Source organism: Phyllostomus discolor, chromosome 4 (genome assembly GCF_004126475.2).
Source record: "Phyllostomus discolor isolate MPI-MPIP mPhyDis1 chromosome 4, mPhyDis1.pri.v3, whole genome shotgun sequence".
NCBI classification, from domain to species: Eukaryota; Metazoa; Chordata; class Mammalia; order Chiroptera; family Phyllostomidae; genus Phyllostomus; species Phyllostomus discolor.
In genome coordinates, this window is record NC_040906.2 from 199,745,205 (window position 1) to 199,764,721 (window position 19,517).

The 19,517-nt window shown below is 39.2% G+C and overlaps 1 protein-coding gene across 12 annotated transcripts in view; it reads right to left on the reverse strand.

Moving 5' to 3' along the window:
* Window positions 1–19,517, reverse strand: part of SYNE1 (spectrin repeat containing nuclear envelope protein 1) — a 433,377-nt gene that overhangs the window by 267,752 nt on the left and 146,108 nt on the right. For all 12 annotated transcript variants that reach the window (XM_036024918.1, XM_036024914.1, XM_036024915.1 and 9 more), the window contains 12 exons: window positions 13,260–13,356; window positions 12,363–12,565; window positions 10,154–10,318; window positions 9,542–9,694; window positions 8,402–8,545; window positions 6,056–6,229; window positions 4,095–4,253; window positions 3,680–3,844; window positions 3,199–3,333; window positions 1,710–1,868; window positions 1,299–1,507; window positions 364–472 (listed from right to left, as the gene is read on the reverse strand). In XM_036024918.1, coding sequence (XP_035880811.1) covers window positions 364–472; window positions 1,299–1,507; window positions 1,710–1,868; window positions 3,199–3,333; window positions 3,680–3,844; window positions 4,095–4,253; window positions 6,056–6,229; window positions 8,402–8,545; window positions 9,542–9,694; window positions 10,154–10,318; window positions 12,363–12,565; window positions 13,260–13,356 — 1,872 coding nt within the window. The remainder of the gene's footprint in view (window positions 1–363; window positions 473–1,298; window positions 1,508–1,709; window positions 1,869–3,198; window positions 3,334–3,679; window positions 3,845–4,094; window positions 4,254–6,055; window positions 6,230–8,401; window positions 8,546–9,541; window positions 9,695–10,153; window positions 10,319–12,362; window positions 12,566–13,259; window positions 13,357–19,517) is intronic.

The following is a 19,517-nucleotide window of genomic DNA, read 5'->3' on the forward strand; positions in this document are numbered from 1 at the left end:
CCTATAGTTCTCATCATAACATGAGGAGACATTTTAAAGTTAATTTTCAGGAACTTGATTTTTTTTAAAGATTTTATCTATTCATTTTTAGAGAGGGAAGGGAGGGAGAAAGAGAGAGAGAGAGAAACATCAATGTGCGGTTGCTGGGGGTCATGGCCCACAACCCAGGCATGTACCCTGACTGGGAATCGAACCTGCAACACTTTGGTTTGCAGTCCGAGCTCAATCCACTGAGCTATGCCAGCCAGGGCTAGGAACTTGATTTTTTATAGAAAGTAAAAAAGACATCAGTTAGATTCTCTGTCTTCATGTTTTATTAGTGGAAATTTTCCAGGAAAAAAAAAAACACATCCCAGAGCTTACCTCTACAGCCCGCTTAACATCTCCGTGGTTGGCAGCATCGATGGCCTCATTCCTAATCCCCTTCAATTGTGTTTCCTTTGCAGCAATCCAAGATGAGAGCTCAGAAAGTCTGAAATAACACAGGCGTTATCTTACTAAAGGAAGAGCACGTCAGGGTGGTTGGAATACATTTTCTATTTTGAATTCATTCATGGACACTTAGCAAACTGATGAACACATTTTCGGGAAACTCCTCCTTAAAGAAATGTGAAACCCAGGGCAGGGGCGGCCAGCTCTGTGCTCAGTCATCTGAGAGAGAGAAAAAGCGGAGCAGGCAGGGGTCCCCCGAGGAAAAACACGTGTCTGTCCCAGGGCCTGGGCACGTGGGAGGAAGGACGGTACCACTGGAGGTCTGCTCTCACGTGTCCCCACCAGAATGAGGCATAACCCTAGCGAGGCAGAAGTTCTCCTTTAGGGAGGTGCGGTAATCCAAGAGAAAGAGGTGAGGCAATTCTGCCTCAGATAGGTCATATCTGAGTCATCTGGAAATAGAGTGCCTCACTGTTTATGACCGAAATCCATTCTTTGTACTGAATGAGGCATTTCTATAGAAAAACATGGGCCCTGGCTGGCATAGCTCAATGGATTGAGCGCAGGCTGCAAACCAAAGCATCACAGGTTCGATTCCCAGTCAGGACACATGCCTGGGTTGCAGGCCATAACCCCCAGCAACCGCACATTGATGTTTCTCTCTCTCTCTTTCTCCCTCCCTTCCTTCTCTAAAAATAAATAAATAAAAAATCTTAAAAAAAAAAGAAAAACATGGGCAACATCACACGACCTGATTTTCTTTACGGCACATGATGAAATGCATGTCGTTTCTTGCTTTGTAATAATCTCTGCATTAACAGAATTAAGACGACTACATCCTGGTCTGGAAACAGTTCCCAGGCTACCTGCTGGTGTAGTCCTTCCACTTGTCTGTGTCTTCCACCAGCTTCGCGTAGGTGCTGTCCACCGCCGCTCGGAGCTCCCTGAGAGTCATGTGACAGGCTTCAGGCGTGTTCCTGACTGCATCCCGGACTGGGAGCTTCACACACAGCTCTTCAATGAGCTGCAACCTTTTCTCGCAGAGATGATGAGGACCTTTGTCACTGAAGAAAATCTAACGAGCAATAAACAATTGCACAATCACAATGAGAAGCCAGACAATTCTTTTATATGTTCATAGAAAAACCAAAGGAAGATTCCATTTAGACTATCAATGTAGAGTAAGTAAGCTCTTTAGTGTTTCCAGACTCAAATCGAAGTATCTGTTATATCCTTTAAGTGACAACACAAAGTGACTTTGCATGTGTGTGACATACCCTGTGCTCTTTAATGATCTTCTCACTGCCTTCCTGGGGCACCAGCTTGGTCTCCCGGGCCAGCTCAGCTCTGCATTCTTCTACACAGGCCAAGAATCTGTTCTTCTCCACGTCGATCTTCAGACGAAGCAAATGATATGGGACTTCTCCTTGAAGATCCTACATTCCACAGAGGCAGATTTGGAAACATATAATACCATTGCTGGTGATGTACATTTTCAATCAAAGTGCCAAACAAAGCCATAGAATATTTCCCTTAGGGCCAATTGGTGTCATCAGCACTGCTTGCATCCGGCCTCCGAGCTTTGTACTTTTCCGGGAGCTGCACATAGGGTGTGATGATTCTATTTCATTTTTACAATGGCCCATACAGTACTAATATTCCCACTTTTCCGATTAGACCATTGAGGCTTAGGGATAAGTAGAAAAAGGTAAATGAATCTAGACTTAAATCACACACGGATGACACACACCTTCTCCCTAGCATGTGTCCCTTTTAATTTTGGCAACAACCCTATGAGGTAGGGAGGGTGGATATTCCACTCCTTACACACAGGGGGAAAGCAAGGAAGCCTCATTAGGTTTAGTTATTGGAAGACATTGCTTCATCCTCACCCCCACCCCCAGGGCTTTGCTTCTTCTTAAAGTCCCAGCTTAGAACTGGTCACTTGCTTCACTTGTTTTTAGTTTCTGGGTGGGTCCTCCTCTCTCCTTCAAAGGTTTCCTAAATATAGTGCTTCTACTTTTCTGGACTTATTATATATGATACTTATATTATGTGCAACGAATAATATCCCCTATGAGACTCTATGTACATTCTTGGGGGAAAAAGATTATATTTAGTTCATCATTGAATCCTTAACCAAAAAATGTTTTTATTTCTATTGTTAGATCATAACAATCTAGCCCAGATGATAAAATCCTTGAGAACAGGATCGAGCAAATGCATATATGTATATATTACATGAAGTAGAATTTCAGTAGTACACCCGACATTACTCAGATAAGAAGAGCGCACTAAATGTTGCTGAATCAGTAAAACACTCTCATGATTCCTGCTCAGAAAGAAAAAAAAGGAAAAAGAGTGCCCTTAAGTAATATGAAGATAAATTGCTGTTACTAAAAAAATAGGAATAACAAAATTCTATCATTTGCATCACGTTCTATTCAAGCTCAGTTTTTTTTTTAGAATTTTATTTATTTATTTTCAGAGAGAGAGAGAGAGAGAAACATCCATGTGCGGTTGCTGGGGGTCATGGCCTGCAACCCAAGCATGTACCCTGACTGGGAATTGAACCTGCGACACTTTGGTTCGCAGCCCGCGCTCAATCCACTGAGCTATGCCAGCCAGGGCCAAGCTCAGTTTTTTAATGGGAGAAGCAGCTCTGGTGGCTTTTCCGAGTTTCTAACTTTCCCTGCAGTGGAGCCCCAGCCCCCTCGTGCTCCCTCCCGTCGCCGGACACCACGTTCCGGTCACGCCCCCACTCACCTTCCACTGCTTGTGGAGCTTCCTCACAGCCTCCTGCAGGCCCTGCTGCTCCTGCTCGGGCAGGATGTCAGTGAGCTCGTCGCAGGCTTTCAGGAAAGCGTTGAGCACCCTCTGGTCCAGCTGGCTGTAGAACTCCTGCCATGCAGACGGAGAAGGTGGTTACGAGTGCTGGGCGGGAGAAAAGCAGCGCCAGACACTGTGCACTGAGGCAGTCACACCTCTGAACACGCCTCTTAGCCAGCGGCTGCCCTCATCCAATATTGTGAGCAACTACCACTTCGTTGTTTTTTTTTTTAATCTCCAGGGATAAACCACAATCATGTAGAGTGATCGCTCAGAAGCCACCACATCTAAAATTCAACTAGTATTTTTTAATATTTTAGGAAAGAAATATTGGCGATTTTCACATTTGGTAGAATATTCTGGAAGGCCAATGGGAGAGCCTAACACCTTGATCCCACAGTCGTGGGGATGAGCTCACCGTGTGTTTCTTCAGGAGGTCTTCCGGGTTCCCCTTCTCCTCCAGGCCCTCCTGCGCCATCCGGAGCACCTTCTCCAGCTCTGCGCGAGACTCCTCAAATTTCTTCATCAAGCGACTGTTGGTTTCCACGTGCTTCCTCCAGTCCCCAGTTTTCTTGACCATGTTCTTGATTTACAAAAACAATCATAATGTGATGCGTTCTCATTACTTAAAATATCACGTTGTCAAGGAAAAACACTTGAGTCCATTTCATTATAATGAGAACAATCCACCCCCTTTTAATGTTGATAAATGGTCACATTAGAAAAAGAAGTAAAATTTAGTTTCCAAAAACCGTCATGAACCGTGATGATTTTGCGACCTTATTCTTTGTGCTTTGCCTCACTCCCATTTCTAACTCGGGCAGAGAACTCACCTGAAAAGCAACGTGGGCATCTGCAACCTGCCTCTGTAGCTTTGTCTGATCGAAATGCTTCAACACACCGCTCAAGGCCACGAACTTCTGAATGCTTTGACTGCCTTTCTCAATGTGCGCCATGGCTTTCTTACAGCTTTCTTGACAGGCTAACAGTTCCTACAGGGGAAGAAAAGCCACAACAACAGTATTTAATAGGGCAAGACAGAAAAAGAAAGAGAGTAACCATTAAAAATAAAAGGAACACCATTATACAGCATTTATGCTTTTAACCAGCAATAAATAAAATAAAAACACAGAGAGGTGTTTTTTTTTTTCAGAATTTTAAGCCATCACTGAAGTCAAGGCTTTTTATATAAGACGTTTAAATGTCACATTGAGTTTTTGAGATTTTTTAATATTTCATGCCCATCTTATTAACATCGAGAGAATGACAGCACATCAGAATTGTTATTAGCCTGGTGCCAGCATTTCTCTAACCAGCTAACAGGCCTATGGCCTACTGAGCGAATATAATAAAGTCAATCTACATAGCTGGTTTTAATCTGACTAAATAAATTTAACACCATGCATTTTATTATACTTGACCCAGTCAGATGCAAAAGCTTATACATTATTTGTGTCTACCAAAATATATACCATTTGAATTCTTAAGGTTCACAGTCTGTCAATCTCATTGACATAATGGCGGACCCCAGGTCTTAACCACAAAGGCGGCAGACCCATGTGACTTGGGAGGACTGGCAATTGTCACACACTTGCAGGACAAGAAGCAGTGTTGACAGAGGCCCTTACACCTCTGATCTGTGCCCTGGCATCACAGTGATTTCTGCAGCTCAGCCCAAGGTAAGCGGTCAGCATTTGAGTTGTATTCATACCATTTGCATTTTAACGCCCTCAACTGCTTTGGAAAAATATTTCAAATGGCTCAGTTGGATGCTAGTTTTGGTAACCTTGAGTCAAATATTAAGAGCAGAATTTTTATTTTGCTTTGGCAAAATAGAATAAAGACATACTTTTCCTTTTGAAGATTTAGGAGGTAAAAGAGTAACACAGAAAGATATTATTAAATATTTTAATTGTGGAAGAATTCTTTGATGGCCATTTATAGCAATGTGGGAGTGTAAGAAATGGCACTCTGACTCAAAATGAAAAATAATCTTTATCCAATATGATGACAATCCATTAGAACAGGGTTTGGCAGTATAATCATTGTCTCTTTATAATCAATAATAATGATAATAATTGCTACTGATCACAGAGTATATGTATTATTTGCTAGTCTGATTATAGAATATCTAATGTAACCTCCACAAGAAACTCGCAACTTAGGTATTTGAAGGTGAGGAAATAAAAGCTCATCAAGGCTCTGTAATTTGTGATGTCAGACCTACTATCTGGATACCTGTCTGATTCATACCACACACTCTCCGCTCTTTCTCCCGGGTGACACTCACTGATTTCACCCTCCTCTCATGGACCAGGTCATTGATGATAAACCAACACAATAAGTCAATTAACCGCAACCCTCAGGAGAAGGCTGATCTGCATACAGATCTGCTTACTAAAAAAATGAGACAAATAAACCTGATTATCACTCCAAACACAGTTCCAGAGTTTTATGGCTGTGTACACAGACCTGGTCCCAGAGGTAAAGAGAAAACCTCATAAGACACAGATTATAAACCCTGGATGGAAACGGAATGCAATGATCTATTTCTTATATAATATATATCTACATATATAAAATGTACATTATCTAGAACATCTTTTAATATATAACTTTTATTTTGCCTGCAGCAGACAGGATTTTTACCTTTGGATAAGATGCATTTTTGTTTTGAGTTGGCTGTACTATTCTAGAAAAATGCTTCTTGCCCTCTCTGGATTTCTATCACTTGAAGCACTACGTTGGTCTTATTACATATGCTTTAAATTCACCGAAAGGGACGTGTCCTTACCTGATGTTTTTGTTTAAAAACAGCACTAGATTGTGCCTCGCGCTCCAGAACAGTTATAATTTCATTGATTTTCCCAAGTGAGTCATAAAAGAACGTCATCTGCTTTTCTAACTCCTCCAGCGGCACTGACAGCTGTTGAGCCTCATAAAGGAGTGGGGAGTAACGTTCTTTGACCTTTAAAAACACAAAGGCAGAAATTCCATTAAATGCCATTAAGTGCAACAAGTGCAAGCCCTGTTCCTAGCTCTCAGGAACATTTTCGCTAACGATACGGTCATTTTGTGCTTACAGGTCTCCAAAGACATTTGTTTAATGATATTCCCTAGGTACTGTTAAATTTGTATGTGGAAAACAACATTATTATACCACTGAGATAAATAAATGCCTCAGCGTTTTCTTGTGAAAATGTATCTCAGTAGTCCATCGCGATAGCATTTTCCTGTCTAACTGATGTCATTAGTGAGCCAGATGGCACCAAATTGCTCTTCATAAATAGCGTGACCTACCTTTACTTCAGCCTCGAAGTCGGACATAAGGTACTCTCCAATTACATTATCTAGACTAACTTGTGCCTTCCCATTTTATTTTTAAGAACTCTGCAGCTTGAACTGCTTTAACTTGAGACATGCTTACAAACTTGGCGCCTTCTTCGTAGACAGGCCCCATGCTTTCCACCCTGCCCTGAGCTCCGTACTTTGCTACTCCCCAACGATCGACACCTTACTCATCCCAAATGTTCTGGTCACACACCAGTTTATTCCCGAAGGCTCCCATGGCAGGGGACATCTCCCTAGTCTGGAGTGGCCCAGCCTCTATCTGCCACTTGTTCTTTTTTTTAAATGTGGTAACTTTATATGCCTGTGTTATTTTTATTTTTATGATGAGGTGTAGTGTCTACCTTATCACCTTTATGTTGGAATCCAGGACCCACAATGCTCCAAGAACTTCCTGTCGCCCCTCATTTAACTTAGAGTTGGCCCCAAAGTATTATTAAAACTTGTGGGGAAAAAAGGAAAGGAAATTGCATACTCATTAGTAGGTGATTCCTTTTTTGTCTCCTTAAATTAAAAATATCATCCTCTCATGTTCTTGGATACATTACCTGAAGGAAAACTCCTGAAAAGAAAGCTACTGGCCCACTGCAACAAGGGGGTGCTGAAATCATTCTGAACAAAATGTAGGGAATCTGCTACCTTGTATAAAAGTCAGTGAGTCTTATAAATCTTTGCAGGATGCAGCCGAAAACGTACCAAGATGCTGCATCTGAAGCAGCAGCAAAGACAGAATGATGCCTGGGTGTGTGAAAAGGTGCAGCGTGCTCTCCCAGAGGCTGCCCTGCCCTGGATTGTTAGACCCAGTCTAGGCGCAGATGGGCAAGCCCAGGGCACAGCTGCCAGGGCTGCGGGCAGGGTGTCACGATGATGGTGTGGACTGCGATGGGGCCCCATCTTTAACCTTCTCCTAACTTGAGTGTTAAAATAAAAGGGATTAGAAATGAACATTCTGACGCCTACCAGTGTGACAAATTAGGTTTTCTCGTTTTCATGGCACCGTTCTTTCTTCATTCACCTGCCTCCCTGTTTACCCTTTTCATTAAGTCTCCATTGCTGATTTCATACAGGTCATTTGCTTTTTACTTTTCCTCTCCCAGTTAACAGATATTTTACCAGGAATTAGTGACCTCATCTAAAGGCACTCTGCAAACAATACACTTCATAAAATTCAACTTTAGATACATTTAAAAATCCCAGTGGAACTTCCAAAGCTCTTAAGAAAAATTCCTCAGTAGAATAAAAGAGACTTACGGCTAATGCTGGATAGTCATTGAGTTCCCTGCACAGAAGTGGCTACATGTATATATTTTAAGTCTGTGATGAGCTCCATGAGATACAGAGGGAAGAATTTTCACTGCTCTGTAGCAGTGCAAGCAGAGAATAATGTAAGTACTCTTACAGTAAAGGTACATCAAATAAATGATCAAAAAGGGGCATTTTGAAATTCTTACTCATTTAAATATCCGACCTCCTCCTCTTCCTCCTCTACTTCTCCCCCTTTGGTTTTATCACATTTAATCGGATCCCTGTCCTCCCCGAAAAAGCTTATTTTCCCATTAAAATACAGCTACAAATACTTCAATTTTAACAGGAAAAGTAATAGTTGGCATCAGCCTAGCATTTCATTTTTAAAACTCATTACATAGTTACCAGATGACAAAACTACTAAATCAAAATCACAATAAGAAACAAAAGGCATAATTTGTTTTTAAGCAAATGATTTGTCCCTGGATGACACAGGAGGTGGCATGTTGGTCCCCCACAGGGTCCCTGCATTAAAGTATTTCCCCACCTTGGTTAGCTGCTCCTTGAGCCCAGACATGGTTGCAAACATTTCATTAGCTTCTTCCTGGGAGCTCTCTTTAGTGATGAGGTGGGCTGTCTTTGTGATGATCTTGTACTGAGCATCCATCACAGGTATCCTCTGCTCGATATCCTGCGTGAGTCATTGAAACAGCTAAATTAACACATGTACATTTCCTTGTAATTTCAGTACACTACAGCAGGCTGGGCAAAAGTCAGTATGCACTGTGGGAAATTCTGTACTCATGATAAACTTTTGGAGATTCCAGTTATTGCTTTCCTTCATTACTCATATGTTATACGTAAGTAATATCACATAGATAAATAAAAGTGTTTTTTTAAAAAAGTAAAATCCTTAATTTAACATAAACATATGCTGAAGTAATCCTCACACTTCCAAAATACTGTATGTGTTAATGTAGATATAAATTGTATATCAGGTAAATGCATGTTAACAATATCGCTCTGGATTTAAAAATTAAATTTATTTTCTAAAAAAACCCACATTGTCATTGCAGAAAATTTATTAACTAGAGATAAATTAGGACAAATAAAATTTAAATTAAAATCTCCCACAGTGATAACTAGAGAGAACAACCCACCAATTACATCGGGAATGTTTTTTCCTAAGTGTGTTTACACTCATTTTTCATTTCTACAAAAAGAAAAGGATGATAATATTTTTTGCTTTTCTCACTTAATAGTATATTGGGAAAGTATTTCATATGACTAAATATTCTTTTACTGCCCCATTTCGAGAGCTGCAGGGTGTTAAAACACTCAAACCATGCAATTCATTCAGTGAATCCTTTACAGTTGGAGACCTTTATGTACAGGTGTGATCTACAGACTCCTGTTTTCTTCCAGCGCTTTATGGGTTGTAAACATATCTCCAAATTAAAAAATATTTTAAAGTTGCTGTATAGTCAAAATATATCTTTAAAAATTCAAATACATTTTTATTTGAAGATAATTTTAAAAAGTTTTTTTTCAGGTACAAATCAGGATACACACACATAATATCAAAAGAGACATAGAAAAAGCTTTGTGACGATTTGAATAACTTCACTGATCTTTATTTTCACAACAGAAGAGGTTTTTCACTGCATGGTCCAGAAAGGCCCCTTACCTCCAGGTCTTGGATTAACAGCTTGACGTTCATAAAGGAGACTTCGACGGGTTCGGCAAGTTTCCTGAGGGCATCGGCTGCAAAGTCCGACAGGCTGGTGACAGAGTCCGTGTACTCTTTCTTCATCCTGTCCACCTCATCAGCTCGAGCGTACTGTCGGGAAAAGGGGGCAGGGCAACACTGAAAACCATTAAGTCGAGATTCTGGAAGCCTGTGCCCTTCGTTGCTGTGTACTCCCTGGAATGGTTGTATGGAAAGAAAGACTCTAATTCCTGATTCTTATTTTAGATACATGTGAAGTCCAATTGCCATGAAAAGGAAAAAGGGCTAGCATGGAAGTGAAGAATTATGATTTGAAACATGAGCTGTTCCATATAGGTAGGCTCCATATAGCTATATAATGCTTAATCAAACTACACATTTCTGTAACGCTCCTCCATGATTCAGGAGAAGGAATAAAGGACCGAATGTAAATATAACAGTTCTACACACATCTGGACTCTGCTGTAATAAGCCCCTGTTATAATAGTAAGGTAGTCTCTAAACAGACTGCTCATCACAACATTTGCAACACATGCATGTTCTAAGCGTACATAAATTCGAAACACGTACTTGCTTGACTTCCATAAACAACTCCCTCCACCGCCCATTTAGCAACAGTAATTGCTGTTTAAGGTCGCGGGAAACCACCTCATCACACGTTTCGATTAGAAAATTGCCGGCATCGTTCATGGCAGTGTGTTGCTGAATCCAATGAGGCAAATTCCGAAAAAAATCCTGAACGACAAACAGTGCATACTATTGTCAGTCATGAAGTCAATTCAGTAAAGAATACGATAACGCCCAGCCTAAGAGAAAGATCTTTGAAAATTTGTGCCAATTTTAAGGTAAATCCTAACTCTCAAACCATTAAATTTTACAAAGTTTCAAAAGTGCTGAGTGTGTTTTTATAAGAACATCTATGCCATATCTTTTGCCGAAGAGAGAACAAAACGTGACTATTTTCTCTCATTCCCATTTGACAGATGGAGCGCTGCACTCCTGTGAGCAGAAAGGACTTGTGCATTGTATTCAGGTGAGTGAGTCCCAGTTCCGGAGTCATATAAAAGAGATATTATTTCTGGGAAACATAGAGCCTCTTCAAAAAAAAATTGTAAGCAAATTTTGACCTTTGACTTTTGATTCTAGAATCAAAATACAGTATATCATCCAGATAATTACTAAACATAGAGATAACCCATCAGAGGAAAAATTTTTAAATGAAATATCTGGGTCAAGCCCTGGCTGGTGTAGCTCAGTGGATTGAGCGCGGGTTGCGAACCAAAGCATCACAGGTTTGATTCCCAGTCAGGGCACATGCCTGGGTTGCAGGCCACGGCCCCCAGCAACCGCACATTGATGTTTCTCTCTCTCTCTCTTTCTCCCTCCCTTCCCTCTCTAAAAATAAATAAATAAAATCTTTAAAAATAAATAAATAAATAAAGATCTGGGTCCAGAACCCAATATAATAACATCCTCCCTTATGTGTTGAAGGTCACCCCGGTGACCATGCAGCAGTCTCCACCTGATTTCAAGTTCAGTGCCTGTGTGCAAGTATTTATACACGCATCCACCAGAGTAAGGGCAGGGATAACAAAAGATAATTCAAAATCCATTTCCTCAGCTACGTGTGGGAGTTCTCCCTCCATAAATAGATGAGAACACTTCTGTTTCTGGCAGTTATGTTTCCTTGGGTAAAATTAGCACATCTGACATCTACGAGGGCACTGTGGTCCAACTGGAAAGCCAAAATCCGTATTGATTCTATATTTTTGACACCACCAGCTACCCAAGCATATTTAACCTAAATGAAATCGAAAATGGTAAGATATTTTAAAAAATATACATCTATTTGTATAACACCATGATAAATGAACCAATCTTGGGTGGCAACCAGTAATTCTAATGTATGTACAATATTTTTGAATGGAGTCTGGCATTTTAATATCTTTTACATGTAAATTGATTTTTCTGTGAGAAATGTCAGGCTCCTATTGAGGAGGGTATATAGGGGTGGGCAAAAGCAGGTTTAAATGACCAGCTGTCATTACCTAAGGGATAAGTCATTAAGTAAGGATATGAAATAATAACAATAAGAAGACAAATTCAATAATTAATAAATAATACAAGGATAAACTCCTGTTTCATGTACTCATAACTGTAAACCTACTTTAACCCACCCCGTGTATATATAAATCAGTCCATTTCATGTTATTTTTTTATATGACCTTAAAATAAAACAGTAACTTTTTTGCACATGTGCATATATACCTATAAGTGGAGGGGGGAAAAATCACTCCTACTGAGAATTAGACCCTTGACTGGGGGTCCATAAAATCCAAAGGGACAAGAATGCAGTGACCCATGTATCTGTGTCACTGGTGAAAGCCATCACACAGATTCAGGACTATGTTCACTGTCTTCACCTTAAATGAGAAAATCCACAGGGCAGGTGCCTTCGATTTGCCCTAGTACAGACCTTGTGAGTACAGCGCCCTCTGCTGCCCATTCGGTTTCACGCTCCCTCCATCAGCAATTGCTCTTCGGAATACAAAATTAAACACTGAACTTATCAGACAGGGTTAAGTTCTAACATAACTTTTACAAAGTGGTGTATTTCTTAGCATAAAATAATGTACTGACTGAAAGTGCAACTTTTCAGGCAAAGTCGGGATTCTTAAGTCTAAGTTGTGAACATATAACACTCCCTCAAATACTATGCTGCAAAAGTCTGTTTTTAAATTTACACGTGCCCTTTTCCTCTTGTAAGAAGCAATCTCACCTTTTTGGCATGTTCTGATTGATTCAGCATTTTTTCAGCATCCTCCAGCCAGGCCTGCAGACTAGCCACAGTGCCGCCATACCGGTCCCAGTTAGCGATTACTTCCTCCAGCATGCTCCGCACGCTCCTGACTTCCACCGAGAGGTTCCTCCACTGCGCAGTGGTTTCATTCATGAATTTCATCACGTTCTCGGCTTCCTCCACTGACACAGACGACACAAATTGCAATCTTTATTTTATATTTTAAATCCACCATATCTTTTTTTCTAGGCTCTATTACACTGGTGTGCATTTGTAATTCTTTAGATTAAAAATTTAACAGGTGCAATGTTAGAACTTCACTCAGTTGCTGCTGAGAATATGTTATATCTTATTCACAGGTATTCGTAAAGATTAAAGATGATAACGTATTCAACTTTCCTGATAAGTAGGATGCAATAAATGACACATATATTTGTTCACATTTCACATGCACTCAAAATAGATGCACACACACACACACACACACACACACAGGAGCAATCACAAAATAGTTCATTCCCAGCAAATATGACAGACGTTTACAAATTGAAACAAGCATATTTCCCAACTTAGGGCTTTGCACAAATTTAAGTGTTCATTTAGTTTATTAAATATTCAAGTTAGTCCACTGTTTTGCCTTTCATCCTCAGAATTGAAAACAGGTTAGAACATTGCAATTTAGAAAGGGAAGGTTGCATCTGGCGTCTCTCCGCAGGCTGGACACGACTCAAGGTCCGTGGGACCGAATGCACCGGAGCTCTCCGGGCCAATGGTACGGTCCCACGGAGAAAGAAAAATGATCTGGTCTTACAGAAATTCGTTGCTTCTAAATTTTACCGTGTTCAGCACTGAAACAAGTCCTGTCGTGAGTCTTACCTGACCCATCAGCTTTGACGTACATCTCAGCGGTCTGCTTCAAGATCTGGTACGTCACTTCGTATTGTTCGAAGAACTTGCTGTTCTCTATGAAAGACTAGAAAAGAGGGTGAGGGGGTGATTAGAAGGTAGCAAATCCTGGCTCAGGCAGAAATGCCCAAGTCAGCTTTCTTCCGTATGCAAATATGCTGCTCAAATTTACCGACCTCGCTCTTCCCAAAACTATCAAATTAATTCAACGGCCATAAATGACTTCATTATTCTGAGAACATAAATTCTTGCCGCGCTTTGAATTCTAACTCGCCCCTACATTGAGAAACTATTCCATTTCTTCTCTCCCCAAGGGTTTGTTTTTAGAAGTTTCTGCAGACAACCTGCGGCTAGCATTTGGAAAGCACTAAATTTAGAAGAACATTATCAACTATCCCACTGGGTTTTAGCAGGGAAATTCTGTGGTTCTTTGAATAGTGATTCTGGTGAATGATGGTTCTAAGGAACTTCAGATTATAAATAAATGGCACATTGCACAGTTTCCTTAAAATAAGAAGTATAAAAATGTTTACAAGTAGGAAAAGATAAAATAATCACACATTCCACTCATGTTATCCATGGTCTCCAATTTCTATTTCTTAGGATAAAAATTACAGATGAGTCATGTCTATATCAGTATGTAAATGACATACGTAATAGACTCATCATCAGCAAATGGATACTATAACATTGAGAATACATAAGAAATCCTAACTCCAACAAATAGGAAGGAACTCTTGTTTCAAAGATTATTCCTACTTCTCTAAAGCAGAAAATTTATGTAATTATAGGTAACAGCATACCACCAAAAGCTCTTTAACTTCTTCTAATAATATAATTCTCATTATCAACTCACTAAATGCTTGCTGTCTCGTTATTATAAAATGCAAAATTAGCCTTCAGACACCAGCTGAAGTCCTCAATAGTAGGCTGGTGAATGCTAAACACGGAGATGCAAAATGCTTGTGTGCAGACAAATTACTCACATAGCAATTTCACAGACGTCCCTTGAATTTATTATAAACATTTATTATAGTTCAATACATTTAAAAATTACATATATGACACATTTCCTATCATTTTATATGTATAAAGCATTTACTTATATATTAATTATGCTTCAGGGAAAGAGTTAGGAGAGACAGCCGTGAATTTCCGGGAATGAGGGGTTCCAAGATGAATACTAATAGGCTTCGTTATTTTTCTGTGAGAATAAAGTAAGTCTATTATAGCCTGATTCATTCATTATGTAGCCTTATGTGCTCCTCCTTTAACCTCCTTCTGCTCCCCAGTTGGGGAATGAGTAATTTACTGTAATTTCAATTTTGAGTGATTCAACCAAACAAGCAAGTCATGATTTGATTAAGAGTGGGAAATTATACCGAATGTTCAAGACATTGTAAGAAATTGAAAAGGCAAATAGATCTGGCAAAATTTTAAAAATGGTCTTGAGTTTTGGCACAAATTTCAAGAAGCTAGTGGTAAAATAATTGTTCTGAGTGTCAAAGAAGTGAGAAATTGTGCCTCTGCTGGACAGAAACTCTCAATTATGCTTTTGCTAGAGTAGTTTACAAATGAAATATAGGTGAATAAGAGAAAAGAGTTTATTTCCAGTTTTATTTTTGGTCCAAGACTGGAAAGGGGATTTTTAAGAATATTATAAATATTGTTTATGTTAAATTTTCATAAAGTATTCATTAAAGTATTTTTGAACTTTCCTGTGAGGAACCTAAACAATTAATTTTTAAAGAATGATAACTTCTTTGTTATTTTCATTTTAATTGTTCAATTTATTTTGGTCCTGTTTTCGGCATATTGAGTAAATCCACTTAGTAACATGAATTATTTTGTCTATTAGAATCACTTTAGCAGGAAGACTCCTAAATTCCCTTTTTACTGTGAGCTCCCCACACACAGTCTCTCCAAAGAATACAAAGGTGACAGGCCCTGGCTGGTGTGGCTCAGTGGACTGAGTGTTGGCCTGTGAACCAAAGGGTTGCTGGTTCAATTCTCGGTCAGGCCACGTGCCTGCGTTGCGGGCCAGGTCCCCAAGTGGGGGGGTGCACAAGAGGCAACCACACATTGATGTTAAAAAATAAAATAAAATAATAGTGACAGGGTTAGTTTATTTCTTTCAAAATAAGGTTTACACTTGGATATCAAGTTGAACCAATAAACAGTGTGAGTTAATAGACATTTTAAAAAACTAAGGTTCCTCTCTGTACCAGTAAATTCAAAGTCTTAGACTGTATTTCCACTCTCACAAGTTAAGTATAGATACAATAAATAAAGAACTCATCTATTTCACTTAAAGGGAGACAAACCAGATTATTATTTAAGATTTCAGAAACAGCTTTGAGGAGTGGTTTCATCAGAATTGCCCATATACACTAGTAAAACAATTACAAACAATACATGTTGACATTACTTTTGTTGTAATCACAGCCTACAATTCCAAAAGCTCTTCTTCTATGTGAAAGAATGAAATTCTATTCTATTTATTCCATAATAAAAGTGAAGACTGTATTATCCAACCTAGTCATGTTAAGATCAGTTTTGACAGTAAGAACCAAACCAATCACCTTCTGATCTCCAATGATCTCCATTAAAAGATGTAACCCCTTATCAGCAGCATGTGGCCTAAATCAATCAATAAGCGTTTGTGAAATATTTTCTGAGAACTTCCTAAGTACTTATCAGCAGCATATCCAAGCACCTCGTACAAGAAGAAAAAGCACATTCTCTAATTTCCCAACCTTTAAAAAATATATATCCTTTTTTTAGATGAGTAAGATTGAATTGAGTCTGTTTCTGTTTTGTTTGTTCATTTATTTTGTTCTTTAGGAAGTGAAATCATATGGTATTGGTCTTTCACTGTCTGACTTATTTCACTTAGTAAAATACCCTCTACATTCATCCATGCTGTAGCAAATGGTGAGTTCATTCTTTTTTATGGCCAAGTAATATTCCATTGTATGTGTGTACCACCACCACCTTTTCATTCACTTGTCTACGCATGGGCACGTGGGTTTCTTCCATATCTTGACTATTGTAAATAATGCTGCAATGAATGCAGGCGGAATCTGAAGAACAAAATAAATGAACAAAGAAAACAGGAACAGACTCATAGAAAATGATGGTTGCCAGAGGGGAGAAGGGTTGGAAGCCTGGGTGGAAAAGGTGAGGGGATGGAGAAGCACAGATTGGTAGTTACGAAATAGTCATGGGGCAGTAAAGTTCAGCGTGGGGAACACAGTCAACAGTGTTGTGATAACCATGTATGGTGCCGGCTGGGTGCTTGAAACAAATATCGGGGAGACCACTCTGTAAAGTATGTGATTCTCTAACCACTCTGCCGCACACCTGAAACTAATATAAAATAATATTGAATATCAAAGGTAACTGAAAAATAAAATTTTTAAAAAGATTGAATTGAGAATTCAGACTAAGGCAAAGATAACTATGGAAATTTTATATCCTGAATCTTACTTTGGTTATTAGATAATGTAGTGGCATATGGCTCATTACAATAATGTTTTTAAGAACCAAGAAAAGAATTGCATTTAAAAACCTGATATGTATAATTTCATGTGAAAGTCTTCACACTCTTTGAAATAGTGTGTTTTAAAGAGTGTAATTTTCCCACAAACTCGAGAAGGATGAGAGAATCTATGGGGTATCAGGTGGAAGCGAAATGCTGTATCAGTCTCTGTCCCTTAGAAAATTCTTATTATTCTATTATTTTTAAGTTTGTATGTGTTCTATTATTATCATTATTATTACAAATTTGGGAAAAAGTGAGTCTCCCAGAATTTACGTATTTTATAAAGTCACGTGGGTAGTAAGTAGCTAAGCCCGGATTCAACACATTTCTATGTGACTGGTGGGCAAGTTCCCATAACCTCCCCCACTTGACCTCACACTGCCCCAAACCCATGCTGCGTGCAACAGAAACAACAGGAACTGTCAGGCTCCTGTATGAAAGTGTAAAACATTGTCCATAGGGATCAGCCTTAAATGGAACTAATATTTATGTGAGTTACAATCCTTTAGTTCTCTAAGCTACAAGCGATCATTGTAATGACTTGGTCTCATAAGTTGAAAAAAAATCTTTTTTTCACAGCCAATTTCGTTAGATGGTGAAGTTTAGCGCTTAAGCACAAGGGCTTTTGCGTGGGAAAGAGGTGGATTCAAATCCGGATTCCACTCCGTACCAACTGTGCCAGCGGGAGCCTTCACACTCAGCCTGGTTTCCTCCGCGAAAGCACGGGAAATGCCCCGCCCACCGGGCTGCCCTGGGGAGCGAGACTGGCCCGTGCAAAACAGGGAGCACGCGACCAGTTACCTTCCAGAATCATTCGGGCTATTAAAAAACACCTTAAAACCTTCTTCGGAAAAGAAGTGTGGGTGATAAGTAGGTATTTTTTGACGAGGAGATAAGAATAGTAGGCCCTGCTCATGGAAACCCACTGTTTGTAGAGTATACAGCAATTTTACAAATAACTGTGACTTAGGAAGCAGTTTAAAATGAGCACTTTGGTGAACTTCTCTTTACTTTATGGAGTAGGCTAAAAGTACTGCTTTTTTGTTTGTTTGTTTTTTTAATCATGTGTAACAACTCTCCACTCACAAATCCGTTATTGAGAAGCTCTGAGAAATGCTAACATCACTCACAAATCCGTTATTCGAGAAGCTCGGAGAAATGCTAACATCCTTGAGTTGGAACATTAACCTGTTGCAACATTCTCATTGAGCATTTCAGCCTGACTGGCCATCCTTAAACAGCTAGAACAAAGACGGACCCTGAGTAATTACCGACTGAGCTCGGAGTGCATCCTTTGATATGACTAAACCCATAAATATAAATGCATATCTGTCATATTTAAAAGTCTACTGTAATTTCTTAAACTTAAAAAAAATTGGATTTTTCATTACTTTCCAAAATAATTAAAAAATGAATAAGGGAACATATAACAGATTTCATTTTTTTGACAATCATTTCTGCAATCACTGTATTAAATCAAAAGAAAGACTTAGCCCTGGCTGGCATAGTTCAGTGGATTGAGCGCGGGCTGCGAACCAAAGCATCGCAGGTTTGATTCCCAGTCAGGGCACATGCCTGGGTTGCAGGCCACGATCCCCTGCAACTGCACATTGATGTTTCTCTCTCTCTCTCTCTTTCTCCTTCCCTTCCCTCTCTAAAAATAAATAAATAAAATCTTTTAAAAAAGAGAGAGAAAGATTTAACTAAAAATGTGTTAAACTTTTCCCCTCAAATGCATGCTGTTCATTTATCACTTAGAAAATGAAATTAAAATGAAGCAATATATATGATGGCTCTGGGGCACTTCCTCAATGAAGCCGTGGTTTCAACAGGTGTCAGTCACACCAAGCACAGCGTCACTGTGACTAGTTAGGTTAAAAACAGGCCTGTATTTTCAATTTATCAAGTTATCACTTAGAATTTGTGATTAAACATAAGTGGAACAATACAGAACTGAGATGTCCTGTTAACACTCATTTTGTGAGAAAATTTGTATTGCTAATAAATTTGTGGGGGTTCATGTTTAAGAGAAATAAGGTGCCTTTAATAGTTGCAATTCTCTGTCTATAAATGGAAACTGCTAGTTACAGAACAACCTAATTCCCTGATGAATACAGGGATACTATACTGTGTAGATATAGAGTTATCTGTACTGATAGCCCACAATATTAGATAATCTTTAAAAATTAAATTGATACAGATATTTACAGACAAAATTTTACTTTTCCTCAGGGTATGCATGATTAAAAATGCTTAGGGAATAACCATAAAAAAGACACGTTGGATCTAATGTAAAATATTGATTTCGAATAATTGAGAATTGTTCTCAAAGATCGGATTTTAGATGACATGAAAATAATCTTAAGTATTTTACTCTGTTTCAGCGGTGAGCGCACAGTCAGAGCTGTGGCTGTGCAATGCAAAAACTTTTCTCTTTGAAGCAGTCAAGTCCATCACAATGGGTTCAATATGATTAATGCAGCAAAACCTTTCATATTTCTGAAGACTACCCATCTGTATGTCAGATTATTATCCACAGCTCACAAACTTATACTGAACCCATTCACCACACCGGTACCCTTCATGGCTAAATTCATGACTCAATAAACAGTATCACATAAACTGGTAGGAATTCAAGGCTAAATCCATGGGTCCTTTGATTTTCCCATCAAAGCACCAGAGAG